Below are 15,664 nucleotides of genomic sequence, written 5' to 3' on the forward strand. Positions count from 1 at the left end.
TGGGACTACCAAATTTAGGAAAGCCTTTCCAATGATATGCACATGAGAAACAAGCGGCATTGGGAGTACTAACACAAAAACTGGGAGAGTGGAAGAGATCAGAGGGATACTTTGCCAAACAATTGGATGAGGTCAGTAAAGGTTGGCCCGCTTGCTTGACAGCAGTAGTGGTGTCTGTAACCCTCACTGAGGAGTCTTGAAAACTGACACTGGGCCAACCGATCATTGTGTTTGTACCTCATGCTGTATCATCCCTCCTTACAAATAAGGGACACCACTGGATTTCTCCTAATTGGTTAGCTAAATATGAAGCTGTCTTACTAGAACCAGATGATGTCGAACTTTCTTTGACCACCACCTTGAATCCTGCCACCTTACTCCCAATCTCTGAGTCTGATGAACTGCAACATGACTGTTTAGCCGCTATTAAACAAGCGTATTCCAGCAGATGAGACCTATGGGATGAACCTCTGCCTGATGCAGAAGTGGAGCTCTTCACTGATGGCAACAGCTACGTGCAGGAAGGAAAACAAACAGCTGGATGCGCAGTGGTAACAAACAGCCAGACACTAGAAACCAAGGCACTGCTTAATAATACACCCACCTAAAAGGCAGAATTGACTCGAGCACTGGAACTGAGTCATGGAAAGAGAGTCAATATATATACTGATTCACATGGGGCAATGTGGAAAGAAAGAGGGCTATTAAATTCACAAGGGACTCCAACAAAATATGGAAGAGAAATTATGAGACTATTACAAGCAGTTCTCCAATCAAAAGAAGTTGCAATACTGCATTGTAAACCTCATCAAAAAGGAAATAGCAAAATTATAAAAGGAAATAAAAAGGCAGATAGACTAGCTAAAGAGGCAGCCCTGAAAGAGTTAAACCTGGAAGGAGCTTTCGCCTAGAATTGTTGCCATCAAAATATACTGAAAAGGAAAACCAATAGGCAGAACAATTAGACTGTTCCAAAAATGATCAAGGATGGTGGGTAATACCGCTGCAACAGTTATTAGTCCCTGAGAAAATGATGGAAAATCTGCTTAAAAAACTACACCAAGAAACACATACAGGAGTGGATGCGCTGATGTTAACTGCTAAGAGAAACCTTTCTGGACTGAAAATGCAGAGTATAGCAGACATTGTAGTGAAGAAATGTAAAATCTGTTGTGCCAATAACCCCAAAATTGGGAAAAAGATTATAGGAGGAAGTGTGAAGCAAGGAATAACTCCTGGGGAACACTGGTAAACAGGCTTTTCAGAATTACGAAGATGTAACCAATGTAAGTATCTACCGGTATTGGTAGATACCTTCTCTGGTTGGCCAGAGGCTTTCCCTTGCTGTACTAACAAAGATAGAGAAGTAATTAGGACTTTGTCAAAGAAATTATACTTAGATTTGTTATTACAGAGGGTATATCTTCTGATAATGGGCGTCGTTTTAATGCCAAAGTAGTGCAAGGAGTTTCTAAGTTTTTTCAAATTAAGTGGGAGTTACACACCCCTTGGAGGCCACAGTCCAGTGGGAAAGTAATAGAAAGGATGAATCCCAGTCTCAAAAGACAAGTTGCTAAATGTTGTCAGGAAGCAGATCTTAAGTGGACAGAAGCCTTACCCTTAGCTCTTTTGTGAATTTGAATAACACCTAGGGTCAGGGAAAAAATATGTCCCTTTGAGATTCTATATGGGAAAGCATTACCCTGCAAGTCTTCTAAACATCAAAGGAGACCAAATGCATATAAAAGGAAAGGCCGGTGTTAAGGAATATATAATTTCTCTTTTACAGATGTTATCTACACTGCTTAGGTACCTAAATCAAAGGGTTTCTCTTCCCTTAGACATGCCAGTTCACCAATTCCAAGCAGGAGACATTGTTTACATACAGATCTGGAAACAGACACCACTAAAGGAGAAGTGCAAAGAACCTTATAATGTGTTGTTAAAGACAATACTGTGGTCAAAGTAGAGGGAATTGACTCCTGCATACACTACACATGGGTGAAAAGGGCACCAGAATCGATCAGGAAAAGTGAACCTCCACACTGTCCAGAGAACTTAAGCTTAAACCAAACAGAAACTTTAATAAGATTTGCTTAACGTAGGGATTAACTGTCTATAGGGACATTGTTTTAATGTTGAGAAAAGGAAAGTTTTGGGAGAGGTTTTGATCTGTTTAATGTTCACTGTGTGTAAAGGAAGCCTAGTCTTGTGACCCATCCAGTCATTTGAGAGAATCCATACTAGGATTCTCCCTTACTGGATGGCTGGCAAGTTTACTCCAAACAGGAATTGTGATAATAATTGTCATAATTATAATTTGTATTGCTTTAAGTTGTGTTAAATGGTTAATTACACAAACTGCCACAGGAAACTATGTGATGTTAATGAAAAAAAAGAAAGAGTGAGACACATGAGATCTATAAAAAGAGATCTCATAGTCTCAAAGGGGGAAAATGATGTCGGAGACAAATGAAAGATTCTAGGGGGGCAGGTCAATAGGACACAACATAATTAAAAAAAGATTAACAAACCCAGATTTAGTGGTCAAGAAGATGAAGAAGTAGTTGTACTTAAGCAGTAAACCATGAAGATTGAGTAGTTCTTTTACTCTTGAAAAATGTAACTGTCATGAGATCAGCAGAATCCCCAGTAACTAGGGTAAAGCTAAAGATGGCAGGGGGAGATTGCAACCATCAAGCTGACTGAGGGACTATGCAAATTGCTCTCCCGCTGAGGGAGGGGCATGCACAATAATTTTAAAATGTGTAACCAATAATAAGCAATGTGGTAATTACTAGCCAATGAATGTAAATTTGGGAGGGTTCTCTGTTGTTTTTGCTAATCATGCAACAGGATAAATATGGGGTGATTCCTTTTTGTGGTGTGCTAGCTTTGTGGAACACCACCTAGCACCCTTATCTGTGCGAATAAGCTATAAATAAAATACCTCTACTCTGTGTGTATATTGGGGTGTTGCACACTGGGTATATGATCCCACTTTTGGGACAACAACCTCATATGAAACAGAGTGTAACACTCATCTGCCTAAGTCTACATCTAATTTCAAATTTAGAAATCTAAATCTATCTAGAGCCATTCTACAGAAATAAGAACATGTAGAAAGATAGTTACATGGCCTGAAAATTTTTGGATTAAAATAATGGCTCTCTGAAGGGACCTTTTTTCACTATCTATAAAAAGAGATTTGAGAAATATGTACATTGCAGACATCTAATATTAGATGGCATGAATCCTGTTTTTCATGTAAAAATTCTGCATCTTCCATGCAGTCAAGATGTTGCCATTTTTCCCCATCACCCAAAAAAATACTGTGGCCACCACCGATTACAATATCTTTTCATTTTTTTCTTTAGCAAAGGATCTCCTCCAAACTTCTTCCAGTTTTTCAGTATACAACCCTGGGGAGTACAAGGAAAAGTCACGGTAGAGGATGCCACACCGTTTTTTTGTTCACCAAATTATATTATCCAATTATCATACCCTATCGGTCCAGACCTTTAATAATCTACCACTGCACATTGCTATGACCTTGCTGGGCGATTAAGACCCCCTGCTGAGCATTACCATGTGACTTATGTGGAGATCAATTCCTCCGACCCCTCTGGTCAGTCAACCCCCCTGGTCAATAATACCTTAATTTTACCCAAAACTTTCAGTCAAAAGAGTGGCACCTCAACCCAAAACTTCAAGCTCTCCGCCACTTTGTCCCAGAAATACCTCTAGTAGGCATTGCACCTTCATTGCTCACGATCTCAGTTCCAGAAGGGATCCGGAGGAGCCTCTGAACAACAGGTTGGTGAGCACTGGAGTCCTGTCCAATCTGATCCTCTGCCACTGGGAACGGCAAGATGATCCAGGCAAGGCCTTAAGGCTGTTGTGACGGAGAGAAAGAGACTTCACTGTAAGGTTCAAATTAACAATTTATTTGAACTTTGCTCACAGGTCCAATACACCACTATTTTAGGTTTTTTATGGATACAACGGAGGAATGTACTATCGCAATTAACACAATTCATAGAATACTGACACAAACCACTGAAACAAAGGTCTGGGATAAGGAAGAAGGTTTTAATATGGAAAATCAATCAAATTTGTGAATTTCCTTTTGTATGCGAGGATTGTGTAAGATAATCTACTGTGGACAACCTCTTTTATCTTAACCAAGTTACTGGCAGGAACCACTAAGAACCAGTACAATGTTGAAATACAAGCTAAGCAAGTAGATAAGAAAAGAGTTCCTCTGTAGGACAGACAAGTTAAGACGACCAAGTACTGCAAAAAAACCACCAGAGACCACCAGAGGACCACCGATTCATTTAACAGCGCATGCATCAGGGACATTTGACTATGTTAAACATTTCTCAGAGATGTCATGAATATGCTAATAATTGCATTGAATATGAATATATGTACCCTATATAATTCAGATGCTGGTAACACGAGGCACGCATGTTAGGAGGAGATATCCCCCATGCATCCGGCGCTGTAATAAAGATGTCTGCTTAATAACTCTTTGATGTTATTAAGTTTGAATTTCTTAAATTTGAATTTCTTTGAATCACCACAAGCACACTAGATATTGATACCTTAAAAATAGTGCACTAATCATGGTCTTAAAGCATGCCAAATACCATATGTATGTTTCCTAATAACTTACTCTCTCTCAGGTAAGGCCTCTCAATCCCTGGGAAGTTACCTTGTAAAGTGCCCTGGACAAGGGGAGAAGAATCTCCTACAGGCCAGCTGTATCGTTGGAAAAAAGACTCCCCCATTTTCTGCCCAAACCTTATGGTTTTTATTTCCTGATTTGATGGGTGGGGGCAGGATTATGCCTGAGTGGATTATACTATCTGGGATGTTTATCTCTGGTGTGATGGCCTCTTAGTCTGTATTGCTAATTTTGTGATGTCTAGCACACAAAGTTACTGAATAGTGGTAGAATGGTACTCAGGGCATTTGTTTGTTAAGGGATTATTCAAGGCTCCATTCAGGTTTGGTTCCTATCAAGATGAAGTTTTCAGGCAATCCCAGGCTGAGTAGTTTCCACAGCTGCCCCCAAGTCATCTCTGCATAGATAAGGATCTGTCAAGGTGAGATGTAGCTGAGTTGAATCACAACTCCCTTTGTCTCACCTTTGTGCTCTGAAACCCATCTAGCTGGGTGATCCCCTACAGCTGTCCCACCAGGATTGCTAAAATGTTGACCCAAAAAGTGGGATCTTTACCCAGTATGCAAAGCCAATAGACACACAAGGTCGAGGTATTCCTTTTATTGCATGTTTTCGCAAAGCTGGAAGCTAAGTGGTATCCCACAAAGCCAGCTTAGCTTGGTATAAAGACTACAGCATATTTATATTGCTACATGATTAGCAAAACAATAAAAAGCCCGTCCAAGTTTACATTCATTGTTTAGTGATTATTATATCCCTTGCTATTTGTTACATGTATTTAATTAGCACACATGCTCCAAAAGGGGCGGGGGGGATATAATTTGCATAGCTCCTCCATTGAGCTGGTGGTCATGATCTCCCCCTGCCACCTTTGCCTTTACCCTAGTTATTGGGAAATTTCTCAGATTTCATGCCGGTAGCACACTGCTATTCTTATAATCTTCCCTGTGGCAAGATGTTTCTTTTATCAGTCCCTGAAGTCCCCTTTCCTTTCCCCCTCTGGAGACTGGCAATAAGTAAACCATGCAAGTTCACACAATATAGCTACTCAGCTTAATGGTTAACTTTTATAGAATCATAGAATCATAGTATCATGGAATCATTAAGGTTGGAAAAGACCTCTAAAATCATCATGTCCAACCATCAACCCAACACCACCATGCCCACTAAACCATGTCCCAAAGTGCCACGTCTACACATTTTTTGAACACCTTCAGTGATAGTGACTCCACCACCAATGTAGGCAGTCTGTTCCAATACTTGACCACTCTCTCGGTAAAGAAATTTTTCCTATTATCCAACCTAGACCTCCTCTGGCACAACTTGAGGCCATTTCCTCTCCTATTGCTAGTTACCTGGGAGAAGAGACCAATACCCACCTCACCACAACCTCCTTTTGGTAATTGTAGAGAATGATAAGGTCTTGATAGATTTATGTACTTTCTGGAAGGTTATTGATTGCATGATTACTTTAACTTTTAAAGATTTCTTTAGCCTAATAACTGTGTGATTATGTTTACCAACCTACTCTCATAGTCCTATACTTACCTCCAGGCTAACATTTCAGCTATGTGTACATAATTAATCACAAGAAATGCGTGCGTGTAGAGTCAAGAGGCCTCATGAAATTAAACCAAAGAAGAGTTAAGAGCAAGGACTGAGAGATTAATGAGTACAGAGGAGATATCTTAAACTTGAGAATAGAAACATCCTAGCAGGAGTGCTCAAAGGAGGATGATAAGAAAGAATCACTTGGCTGTACAACAGAAGGGGCAAACATCCAAGGAGAAGAAACTATCCTCAGGAGACCCGTGACCATAAAAGGGAAAAAGGAGTAGGGAGCTAAGTCCCCAAATGACCACCGACAACCACCCAAGACCCCCACGCATGAGTAGTGTAGTTTTGCAACTCCAGCATTATGTAAATGCAACAGGCAGGGAGGTGGAGTTTTCTCAGAAAATGTAATGAATATGTCCTTGTTACAATAAAAGAAGTGCTTATGAAATTCAAGACAGACACATTGAGCGGAGTTATCCCCTGTGTCTCCAGTACTGCAGTAAAGAATGCCTGCCTTCTAAAACTTCAAACTAAGTGTTGGAGGGTTTTCTTGCTGAGTTTTTTGTTAAGTCTCCCCTTAGCTGCTTCTTCTCCAGACTACACAATTCCAGTTCCCTCAGCTGCTCCTCATAAGACTTGTGCTCCAGACCCCTCCCCAGCTTCGTTGCCCTTCTCTGGACACTCTCCAGCAACTCAATGTTCTTTTTGTCATGAGGGGCCCAACATTGAACACAGGATTCGAGGTGCGGCCTCACCAGTGCCGGGTACAAGGGCACGGTCATGTCCCTGCTCCTGTTGGCCTCACTAGTGCTGATACAGGCCAGGACGCTGTTGGCCTTCTTGGCCACCTGGGCACACTGCTGGCTTATGTTCAGCCAGCTGTCAACCCGCACCCCCCGGTCCTTTTCTACCTGGCAGCTTTCCAGCCACTCTTCCCCAAGCTTATCAAAGCTTGTCTTTGATAAACACACCCCAAGCTTATCTTCAGCTTATCAAAGACACTGGTAAGCCCATTTCCTAGGCAGACACAAAACTGCAGTAAGACCAAATGTTACTTAAACTTTGTAACTGGCTATCGTTTCAAGTTAACAATTAATCCTGTATTTTGATTGTGGTATTTGGAGATGATGCATATTTAAAATATCAGACTTAAGTGATGCATGCAGTTCTTCTTCATCAGATGAAATTTATTTCATCCTTGTAAGGCCAAGAAAACTTGACAGGACTCCAGAACACTAACTACTAAACAGAGAAGAAATCTTTCTGTTCTTATCCATCAAGATTGATGCAGACATTTTTCCTTGCATTGAATTTTGTCAATTAGATGAGAATATTATATGGATGACATTAATCTGGTCACATGCAACTACCCAAAACTGAGTTAAAATCTTCTCATAGACAGCCAAGAGAAAAAGAACTTCTAGGACATCATTTGACTGATACATGTCACAGAAGTAAAATCTAAAACATGCCTGATTAATTATACATGCTAATGGTCTGTCTTTGCAGCAACTGTAAAGAGAATCTGAGTAGTTATCTCAGAGATAGATGTCTGCTCCAACATTTAAAGATAGGGAAGAGGAATACCATTGAATAATACATACAGTAAACCACTGCATCATACATTTATGGTTATTCCACCTACTTTTCTCTGCAATCAGTTTAAGGCATTGTCACATCCACCTAACACTTTTCTCAAGGCTCCCTTCAACTCTGTGTTCCTGAGACTGTAAATGAAAGGTTGCATTCAGTATGGGAGTCACAATAGTATTGAAGGTATTCACAATTTTGTTTAAATCAGAGAAGTCTGATGATAGTACTTGATGTACAGGAAGATGGTGGAGTCACACCACAAAATTACAACAGTAAGATTAGCTGTGCATGTACAAAAAGTACTTCACTGACTTCGGGCTCTTAGGAGTTTCCAAGACAGTGGAAATGATATAGATGTAGGATGTGAATGTTACCGCTAAAGAGCCAAGTATGTATATGAAGAGGGTGACAAGACATGCCATTTCAACAAAATGTCAGAACAGGAGAAAAAAATCCATGACTCTGTGTCACAAAAAAAAGGGGCTGATGATGTTGGGGCCAGAGAAGAATGAGGTAGAGATTAGGAGACACTGAGATAGTGACACCCAGGAAACTGAACATCCAGGAGCCAATAGCCACCTGTGTGCACCAAGGTGTTGCACATGAGGAGACTGTAGCATAAAGGGTAGAATATGGCCAGATAGCAATCGTAAGCATGACAGTCCACACAGCATATTCCATATAGCCCAAAGAGAAGGTGAAGTACATCTACAAGATGCAGCTGATGAAGGAGATGGTTTGACTCTTTCCAAGGAATACTCCAGGGGATTTGGGCACACAAGCTCTAGTGTACCAGATCTCCAGAAAGGAGGAAAGGAGAGGTTGCCAAGGAGGCAGTACACTGGACTCTGCAGGAATGGATAGACCCACACTAGCACTATGATGGCCATATTTACCAATACTGTTAGTATGTATGTTACAGAAAAGAGCAGAAAGAGGGTGATCGGCAAACACCGATTGCTAGGGAATCCCAGAAGAATGAATTCTTTTACCATAGATTGGTTCTATCTTTTTTTTTCAGCCATCACCATACACCGGATGTATCAACCAATGAATGTATTTGTTATAAATTATTTAGTCCCAAACAGGATGTCAATTCAAATTTACAATTTATTAAGCGAATAGAGGCAAGCAAACAGCGCTGGGTGCGCCGGGAGTCTCTGCTCCACCAAGACGCACGTGGTACAGTTCCTGTTCCTGGTTTATATCCTGTCCATTAATACATATTCATGACCAGGTGTGTCTTCTAATACATATTAATGAACAGGCGTGTCTTCTTCTGCGCATGCCCTCTTCTCCTGCTAGAGTCTTCTCGAATCTTCCTCGGCGTGCCCCCAGGATGACCCCAAACCCTATGCATGCACTTTCTTTACACAATACTATGTGGTCAGTGGTCAAACTGGTTTGAGCTGATATACCAGCAAAGTAGTTTAACTTTCTCCTGTAAAATACCCCTTTTTATGGTGCAGGAGAAATCCATAAAAGTACAGAAGATTACACTTCATCACACGAATCAGATGAACAGATTTCACATATTGACCTGTTCTCTGCTTATATCTCAGACAGGACAGGTTCACAGGTTTACTGTGGTAAAAATAGGGAGTTTCTCTTTCATTTTATACACTGGGAATGAAGTTAAATTAATCTGTCCATATTCAGATGCCTTGAGCATCTAATCTTTCTATTTGTCTAATCTTTCACAATCAGTGGGGAGAAAAAAACACTTCTAGGGCATAATTATCTGATTGAATGAGGATGATGATTGAACTGTCAAATGACCCACATTCTAGAAGTGACTATTTATTTTCATGAATGACCCATGTTGATGGTCTAGGCAGACTAGTACAGATATACATGCGCACATTGCTGACATCTGTTTTATGTTAGATTAATACTCTTCCTTTCACAAATGTGCAAATAAAACTGAAGAAACTAATTTTATACTGTACTTCTTCGATAGTCAACAATCAGCCAGTGGAACAAACTGAATAGATCTATTGACAGAAACAGACAATGCAGTATTCCATGTTTGTACAACATTTTCCTCACTACAGATTAATTAATTTATTAAACAAATAAATAAAAATGTGTCAAAAAGAGGTAATACACATTACTTTCAAAAAAAACCCAACCTCTAAACAGAGATTTTTCTCAGCTTGTTTTACCTACTTTGAATCATTTATGCAAATGTGAGGTCTCCTCCTTCACTGGAGATACACAGGAAGCTCAACAGGACTTCTCTTAGAAGTCCGTTTCATGATGAAGTGAATTTCAGTGAGTGAATTCACCATCTGTGTGTGATTCAGCAGCCACAAGAGTAATTTCAAACAAGTTAGAGGAATTCAGGTGCATAAGTTGTACTTATATACCTAAGTTCGTACTGAAATCATTAGTCATTTGGCTTCAAACAGAAGAAATTCTAAGTATCATTAGATTTCACAAAACAAAAATGCTTATCAAACCACACCCAGTTCTACCAGCTGTAGAATTCCACTACAGTGAAAAACCACACTCCGTCTTTTGCAAACTGTGATTAGCAATAATGCCACCTTGATCTCTTTTAGGACTGCATTATAAAGCTTCACATTTACTAGAAGATGCATCCCTTGTTTATGAACTATAAGTGAATCATTCATCCAAGAGGCTTATTTCACATCCCCCCACCCCGAGTTTCACCCCCAGGGACTTCATGTCAACAGCAGTTTATCAATTACCACAGTCCTTACACATTGCACTGCTAGTGAGAAAGACAGAGCACTTGATATCAGGCAAGTGGTGATACTCCCATTGCACAACATATTGTTGTCACTGAAAGTCCTTCAGGAAATTATGCTTTATTCTCTGAGGCTTTTTATTGTTGTTTGATTTTCTCTAACAGCTAGAAGCCAGCAGCAATGTTTCAAAGGTGGATGATGGCAGTGCTTGTTGTCAGAAACAGGTCCCACTGTTGGGATAATGAAGTTCAGGAAAAAAAAACAAAATTTACCCTAAGTCTTGGTGGTCCTGATTGCTCTAAGAGGGAAACATTGCACCTTACTTCAGCCATACAAAATTTAAATGTCTGGAATAAAATATATTTATTTAGCTTCTTCTATTTTCAGTGGAACAGAAGTCTTTCCATTTAATGGACAATTTGTACTAACTCTTTAGATATTGATCTTAGTGTGTCACCTATCACTCCCTTAGGATTATCAATCACTAAAGTGATTAATGAAAGTACCTAAAAATAATCAGTGGTAAAGTAGCATTTAGAATAGTAGAGCTAAGAGACCTGGCAAAACCATCCATTTTCTGAAGATGTTTTGTCACTCATTGAGTACATCCATGAGCAGTTGGGGTTAGTGAAGATTACAGCACAGTCTGGGGTAGAGGAGTTTAGTTGCTGTAAGTGTGCTGAACTGTGATTGTATTATGAGTTGTACAGGTGGAGATAACCCTGAGGTGATTTGTAGTGTTTGAAGGATTAAACATTTGTAAAGCCAGTCATGAGAAAACTGGGATGGAACGTTAACATGATTTGTTTATCAAGCTAAATTATTCATAAATTTGGATTTTAGATGGCCCATATGAGAATGCTTTTATTTAGTGAGTTGAAGTGGTTCCCTTGTGCTTGTGTATTGAGTAAACCACTTGTGACTCAAGTTTAATTGCTCAAAAATTCTCAGAACTGTTGAAGATGAATGCAATTATTCAGATAATTAATGAATATTTAATTCACTTTCCCACCATAATACTTTTTCCACTTTTTTACAGACTGCTTTTCATGGAACTATTAAGGTGAATATCTCAAAATGTGTTAAACAAACAATGGAGGAAAAAAAAGTTTTTATTTTGTAAAAACTTTTTCTTACTTGGAAATATTAGGAAGTCTATATTGAAAAAACACAATTATTGTTAAAAAGAGTGGAAATTGGGGCTTCACAGTTCATCTGTCGACAAAATTTATGTCAGTACTTTACTGAGGGCTCTAGCAGAGAAAGACCTCTATCCCTCGTATTAGTAGATAGAAAAGCTGCACTGATTCTGAACAATAGTTGATCCATTATCCCTTCGTGACTCACGTAGGATCCATTTATACTGAAAAAAAAGTTCATCACGGGGATTGTCAGCTCAAACTGCATGAAAAGATTAAATGGCTGTATCTCAGTCTGCCATGGTGTTTTTATGGCAGGATGATTTTCTTGATGATATGATACTATAACTTGTGCATTGCAAAGTAGAGAAAAAAAAAGGACTTAGACATCTGTCTGAAGAATTAATTGATGCCTTCTCAGTATTAAGCAATACATATTAAGCAGTACATAAAATCTGTAAAAAAGAATGGTATTATTAATGGAACCAAAATGAACATGCTAGAAAGTAGGCCTCACAGCTAAGCAAGAGAATAAGGGAAATAACAGCTCAACGTGAGATGCTGAAATAAAGTCAAAGCAATGGAAGGAAAGGAGATAGCTATAAAACCTCAGAAACATTCAGATCCACTGCAGTTTAAATGGTCATTCATCTCGCAGAATGTTGTCCTTACTAAGTTACACAAGGACAGGAGTTAGATGGCCTGACCATTTCACACAGTTTTGATTCAGTCTAGGACAGGCACAAGTTTTACTCTCAGAAGTCTAATTGCTCAATAAACTTGCAACTTGCAGCTAAAAATTATGGTCTTATGGGACTTAAGAGATCAAGATTTTAACAATAAGGATAGATGACATTTTGCATTGGTTCAACAGAAGGCTTCAGAGGAGGTTATGATGTTCAAAAGAGCCTAAGATAAACAGGCACCAAACTCCTTTACACCATAGAAAATACCAGCTAGGTACATTACAGTATTTTCAGTCAAGCTGAAATGTATTTACATCAATTTTCTTCAACAAATATTCAAAATTTAAACCAGAACTGGGATTCATCCCATTTAACTTTTGCTATGTAGAAGTCAGATATATCATGTTAGGTATTGGCTCCACTTTTAATCAATGAAGTAGTTCCCCAGTTTGTTCTGGAGAATGATTAATATCAAGATAGATTTCTAAAGTGGTCAAACGAAACATGTTCTCAAAGTTCCTGTTTTTTCCAATAATTCTGGAGAACCACATGTAACTGGTTTTAGATGGCTAAAAATAGTTGAGAATAATTTAAACCCTCACATTTAGGGATGTAAGCCTCCAGAATCTAGTTCAACCGGCAAACTGCTCAATGGATTAAGGATAACAACAGCAGAACCACATGACTTTTAGTGTAAATTGATCTCATCATGAGTGACTACAATAGAAAGTAGGCAGGAAATATAGACTTAGGCAGTTATCCCAGTGTGAGTAATTATTCAGAAATTCAGTAAGTCATAGGAACAGAAGTAACACGTCTTGGGTATATATATGCCACAGGTCAGGTAAGAGAAGTGAAATAGCACCCCAGCTTTTAGGTGGTCCTCTCTGCCATACAATTCATGGTAGACAAAATGTTAGGGAGGGGCAGAAGGAAAGACAGGAGAGGCAATGGTGAGCATCCATTAACTGCTAGGCCTCGGTGACAAAGAACATCACTCCTAACCTACCTATGACCTACTCCATCCAGTACTGGAGCAACAGAAGCACACCCACATTTTCATGTATTGGTGCAGGCTTGGCTTTCTACACCCATCTCACATTACAACAAACCTTCCTTCCTTCCTTCCTTCCTTCCTTCCTTCCTTCCTTCCTTCCTGCCTGCCTGCCTGCCTGCCTGCCTTCCTGCCTTCCTGCCTTCCTGCCTCCCTCCCTCCTGCCTTCCTGCTTGCCTTCCTCCCTCCATCCCTCCTTTTTTTTCCTTCTTTCCTTCCTTCTTTCTCTTTTTCCTTCCTTCTTTTTCCTTCCTTCTTTTTTCCTTCCTTCCTTCTTTCTTTTTTCCTTCTTTCCTTCCTTCTTTCTCTTTTTCTTTCTTTTTTCCTTCTTACCTTCCTTCTTTCCTTCCTTCTTTTTTCCTTTCCTTCTTTCTTTTTCTTTTTTCCTTCCTTCTTTCTTTTTTCCTTCTTTCCTTCCTTCTTTCTCTTTTTCTTTCTTTTTTCCTTCTTACCTTCCTTCTTTCCTTCCTTCTTTTTTCCTTTCCTTCTTTCTTTTTCTTTTTTCCTTCCTTCTTTCTTTTTTCCTTCTTTCCTTCCTTCTTTCTCTTTTTCTTTCTTTTTTCCTTCTTACCTTCCTTCTTTCCTTCCTTCTTTTTTCCTTTCCTTCTTTCTTTTTCTTTTTTCCTTCCTTCTTTCTTTTTTCCTTCTTTCCTTCCTTCTTTCTCTTTTTCTTTCTTTTTTCCTTCTTACCTTCCTTCTTTCCTTCCTTCTTTTTTCCTTTCCTTCTTTCTTTTTCTTTTTTCCTTCCTTCTTTCTTTTTTCCTTCTTTCCTTCCTTCTTTCTCTTTTTCTTTCTTTTTTCCTTCTTACCTTCCTTCTTTCCTTCCTTCTTTTTTCCTTTCCTTCTTTCTTTTTCTTTTTTCCTTCCTTCTTTCTTTTTTCCTTCTTTCCTTCCTTCTTTCTCTTTTTCCTTCCTTCTTTTTCCTTCCTTCTTTTTTCCTTCCTTCCTTCTTTCTTTTTTCCTTCTTTCCTTCCTTCTTTCTCTTTTTCTTTCTTTTTTCCTTCTTACCTTCCTTCTTTCCTTCCTTCTTTTTTCCTTTCCTTCTTTCTTTTTCTTTTTTCCTTCCTTCTTTCTTTTTTCCTTCTTTCCTTCCTTCTTTCTCTTTTTCTTTCTTTCTTTTTTCCCTCTTACCTTCCTTCTTTCCTTCCTTCTTTTTTCCTTTCCTTCTTTCTTTTTCTTTTTTCCTTCCTTCTTTCTTTTTTTCCTTCTTTCCTTCTTTTTCTTCTATCAACCTAAAATAATCTGTGGCTCCATCTCCCACTATTTTCATTTCTCTGTTCATGTCAGAAAGGCCAGTGGCCAAAATAGGTATCAAGTAATTTAAGACATCCCAGTAAGGGAAGCTGAACTGATTAACTGACTGCATCATAGTGAAAGAAATGGAACATTTCATATTTGATGCACCACATCACCTGTAAAAGGGGTGAGATAAGTCCTACTATAGGTGTGCTTCTGTCTCTCCAGTAGAGATTTCTGAAGAAGAGAGAATTCCTACAGCACACTCAGTGGTGTGGGTGAGGGCATATAACTTAAAAAGTGACAGCAACATCTCTGCAAAAGTGATCTCAAGTAAATGCAAAGAACTAAGGAATGAATATGAGCCTTTGCACCTTGCAATCACGGTCTATGTATTCCCTATTGTTGAGGAAGAAACTGCTGGAGACATCCTCAAGTCCTTCCCCAAGAGATCTCCAAAACAGTGCAAGAAAAGGTGCTGAATGTGAGAATTAAGCCTAAGGATTAAGTCAGTAGAACAAACGAATGTCTCGCAACAGGGCTGTACGCACTGCTCTTGCGTTGGTGATGTGTCCTTCTCTATGTGCTGTGGTCTCTTGACCAGGCCCATGTCTGTGCAGTGGAAAAGGTGCTTCCCCTCTCTGTCCCCATATATGGGCACATTTCTGCTGCCACAATGCATTCTGTGCCTTGAGATTTACTAGTGTAGTCCAGAGGTTGGCTGCCCCTTCGGCAAGAGATGACAAGTCTGAAGAAGGCAGAATTAATGACCAGTCTCTCCTCTGTGGCAGGTTAATTTCTCCTCTCTTTCCGCACGTCAGTTTCCCATGCTGGGCAGTAAGGAAACACAAAGCTGCCACGGCTGGCACAGCGCTGCAGGAATATCCCATCGGCATCACACACAGCAGCACTTATCAGAGTAATGAGGCAATGTGACTAATGAAGCAGATAGTACTGAGCTTCACCCTCTACGCTTTCTTCACATTCTCCGT

General features: G+C 39.5%; 1 protein-coding gene across 1 annotated transcript; it reads right to left on the minus strand.

The window, feature by feature from the left end:
* Nucleotides 1-8,739: 8,739 nt before the first annotated feature.
* On the minus strand, nucleotides 8,740-8,838 carry LOC104623634 (olfactory receptor 2F2-like; the record flags this gene model as incomplete). Its single annotated transcript, XM_010290780.1, has 1 exon — nucleotides 8,740-8,838. A coding segment is annotated over exon 1 (99 nt), but the record flags the coding sequence as incomplete, so codon positions are not given.
* Between the last annotated feature and the right edge of the window lie 6,826 nt (nucleotides 8,839-15,664).

This window comes from Phaethon lepturus, unplaced genomic scaffold (genome assembly GCF_000687285.1).
Source record: "Phaethon lepturus isolate BGI_N335 unplaced genomic scaffold, ASM68728v1 scaffold9607, whole genome shotgun sequence".
NCBI classification, from domain to species: Eukaryota; Metazoa; Chordata; class Aves; order Phaethontiformes; family Phaethontidae; genus Phaethon; species Phaethon lepturus.